The following is a 2,997-nucleotide window of genomic DNA, read 5'->3' as shown; positions in this document are numbered from 1 at the left end:
AGACATAAAAGTTCTCTATTTTCTAACTAATCATGAAATGTGGCATGCATACTAGTAATTAACTAATTAACCATGTCATAAAGTGCAAATTAAAGTATTATAAGTTTCTAATTTTTAATAGAGAAATTAAAGTAAAAAAAAACCTAAATTCTCTATTTCTAATTTTTCTAAACAAGCTAAATTAAAAAAGCACAAAAATTCTCTATTTTCCTAAATAATCATGAAATGTGGTATGCATACTAGTTATAATTAACTAACTAAATCGGTCAAAAATTACAAATTAAAGTATTATATGTTTTTATTTTTTTCTAAACTAATTAAAATAAAAAAACATATTACCACTATTTCTCTAAAAAAACGCGTCGCTTTTGAAATGGCGATGAAGCTAATAACCTCTTAAAAAACCATAAAATAAAAAACAATATACATAACACTAGGAAATGACATATGCCACTTCTAAATGTTGAGAAGATGAAGCTAGTGACCTCTTAACAAGTCGATGACGGTGTAGAAACGATGAAATGAATCAATAGCCGGAGATGAGAGCAAGAACAAGCAACTCCAAATGAAGAACACAGCAAAAGAGTGAAGATCGATGGGCTCGGCCACGGGAAGAAGAGTTCAAATATGGAGAGGGACATTTAGTCCCGGTTCCTTTTAAAAACCGGGTCTAAATTCCAACACTAGTCCCGGCCGGTGGGACGAACCGGGACAACAGCTTTTAATCCCGGTTGGTGGTACCGGACTAAAGGGCTAGGCTTTTGTCCCGGTTGGTGAGACCAACCGGGACTAAAAGTCCCCTGCCCAACGGCTATTGTGTCAGAGGGGACTTTTAGTCCCAGTTGGTCTCACCAACCGGGACTAAATATGTTTTTGTCCTGGACGCTGTTTTGGTCGAGATTATTGTTCATTTTGGGCAAGTGACCAAAGGCCTGTTCTGTAGTAGTGTAATACCCAAGAGCAAAATATTTTTTCCTCCAAATTTCAGTCCATGGTACCCTCTCTCCCTTTTTGTGTGTTCGTCCACTCTCCAAAACACAAGAATTTTAGCAGGTTTTCTTACTAAGAGTAGTAGTAGGAGATGGAGTAGATATTAGAGTTATAATTGATTTATTGTACCATCTGTGGCTTGAACTCCTAAGTCATGACTCACACTCACACACGCTAGAATAGTGCACAAGCTATGGTAAAGAGCCAGATTCCAAAACGTGACACAAGCTATATGTTCTGTTATAGAGCATAGTTATTAATAAGGCATGGTCTAACATGAAGGGTCACGGCCATTGGGAGGGATCCAATCCAACAAAACCAATGCATCTTTTACTTTTGTCATCCTTTTTATTTACTCCTTTTTGACCTAACATCTTTCTAATTAACCATACGTTGTTATATTCATCTCTTGATCATATGACCAGACGTGGCACCAGTACAGGTTTACTGGCCAAACTAGGGCAGCTCATCAATGATGTTCATGCTCTGAAGGGATCCATCCTAAGCGAGAACTTCGATGGTTCACTTACTACTTTGATTATTTGAGTTCTCCTAATTTTGATCCAAAGTCAGCGCCTCTGATGCAGTCATCATAGTTCGATGCGATTAATTAAATAAGAAAACACCACCAGCTAGATCTTGCATTGGGTTTAGAAGTCAGGTCGTCATCAACATCTTCCATAATGCTATAAATATGCATGCGGTCCTTGGGTCACCATTTATCGCTAGCTTGTCAAACTTTGCTAATAAGCTTGGCAAGTCGCAATGGCTAGCACCAACAATCTTGTAGCACTTAGCCTCATTCTTTTCTTGAGCATTGGATTAAGCGACGCCATTAGGGTGGCTAGATACTCCAGTTCTCAAGGGATGGGACAAGGAGGGGGCCATGGTGGGGCGTATCAAAACGGTTCAGGCTCAGGGGTTGGACTTGGTTCGGGATCCGGTGAGGGTGGTAAGGATGGAGTCTATGCAAGTGCTGGAGGCGGAGGTGAAGGCGGTGGCTATTCAAAGGATGGTGGTTCTGCGTTTGGTGGTGGGTCTGGTACGGGATCCAGTTCCAGTCAGTATAGCTCAGGACCATCTTACGGTAATGGTGGGTCTACTCTTGCTGGGGGCATCGGTGGTGGCGGTGGCGGCGGACAAGGTTCGGAGAAAAAAGACTCTGGTGGCTATGGTACCGGAGGTGGCACGGGATCCGGCTCTAGTGAGGCTAGTTCCGGCGACCCACCCTCAGCTACACCACCGTATGCAAGTGCAGACGCTTCTGGCAATGGTGGTGGCATGGGCGGCGGTCGCGATGGTGGGACTGGTGGTGGTAAAGGCAACGGGTCTGGATTCGGTGAAGGACAGCCTTGAAGGTTTCCTACAATGCAAGTTTTCAAGCTGGAGGCCAAAAGATGCTATTTCACTTTCATTTGCTTTGCAATTTTTTAGTTTTTTTTTGCCCCTGTTTTGTACTTCTAGAGAGGAACTAATAATGGTTTCCAGCAACCCTAGCCATGACCTAGCAATGTAAGTTCAACATATCAGATCTGAAGATTGTGTGGTCATAGTAACTCATTGTGTGTTCTATGTTCTCATGTCATCCTGGCCATATATATATGTATCCCTAATATTGTTTCTAGGACCGTTCTGTGGAATCTTGAATTGATGTGCTAAAACTGATCCGTCATCAATAGAAATGAGTGCGTTACAACACAGGACTGCAAGTTATTTTGCTTACAGTGACCTTGTTTCCAATGACCTCTCCATGCAGTGTAACGCACTAACGCGCATGCATGAGAGGTGGCTAGCTGGTTAGCTGGTTACGTTCTCCACTTACGTCCATGGGGGTTAGACGTACACTGCCACACTGGACGTGAATCATTTTGTGTACGTAGTTGTAGGTATTGGCACGGTCGCACACGGATATCTGAGTTTTTGACGCTCCTGCCACGAAAATTTTGCTTATCTTTGCACACTTTCTCTATCATTTTATTTTCTACCAAAATATCCATATAGATATAT

The 2,997-nt window shown here is 41.9% G+C and overlaps 1 protein-coding gene across 1 annotated transcript; it reads left to right on the top strand.

Annotated features, from left to right (window-relative positions):
• Window positions 1,711-2,614, top strand: LOC8070534 (putative glycine-rich cell wall structural protein 1). The gene has a single exon (XM_002467099.2). It carries the CDS (start codon window positions 1,756-1,758, stop codon window positions 2,344-2,346), a length of 591 nt encoding a protein of 196 aa, XP_002467144.1. The 5' UTR covers window positions 1,711-1,755; the 3' UTR covers window positions 2,347-2,614.

Source organism: Sorghum bicolor, chromosome 1 (genome assembly GCF_000003195.3).
Source record: "Sorghum bicolor cultivar BTx623 chromosome 1, Sorghum_bicolor_NCBIv3, whole genome shotgun sequence".
Taxonomy (NCBI): domain Eukaryota; kingdom Viridiplantae; phylum Streptophyta; class Magnoliopsida; order Poales; family Poaceae; genus Sorghum; species Sorghum bicolor.
The sequence above is the reverse complement of the archived record's forward strand: the minus strand, read 5'-3'. Positions and strand labels throughout refer to the sequence as shown.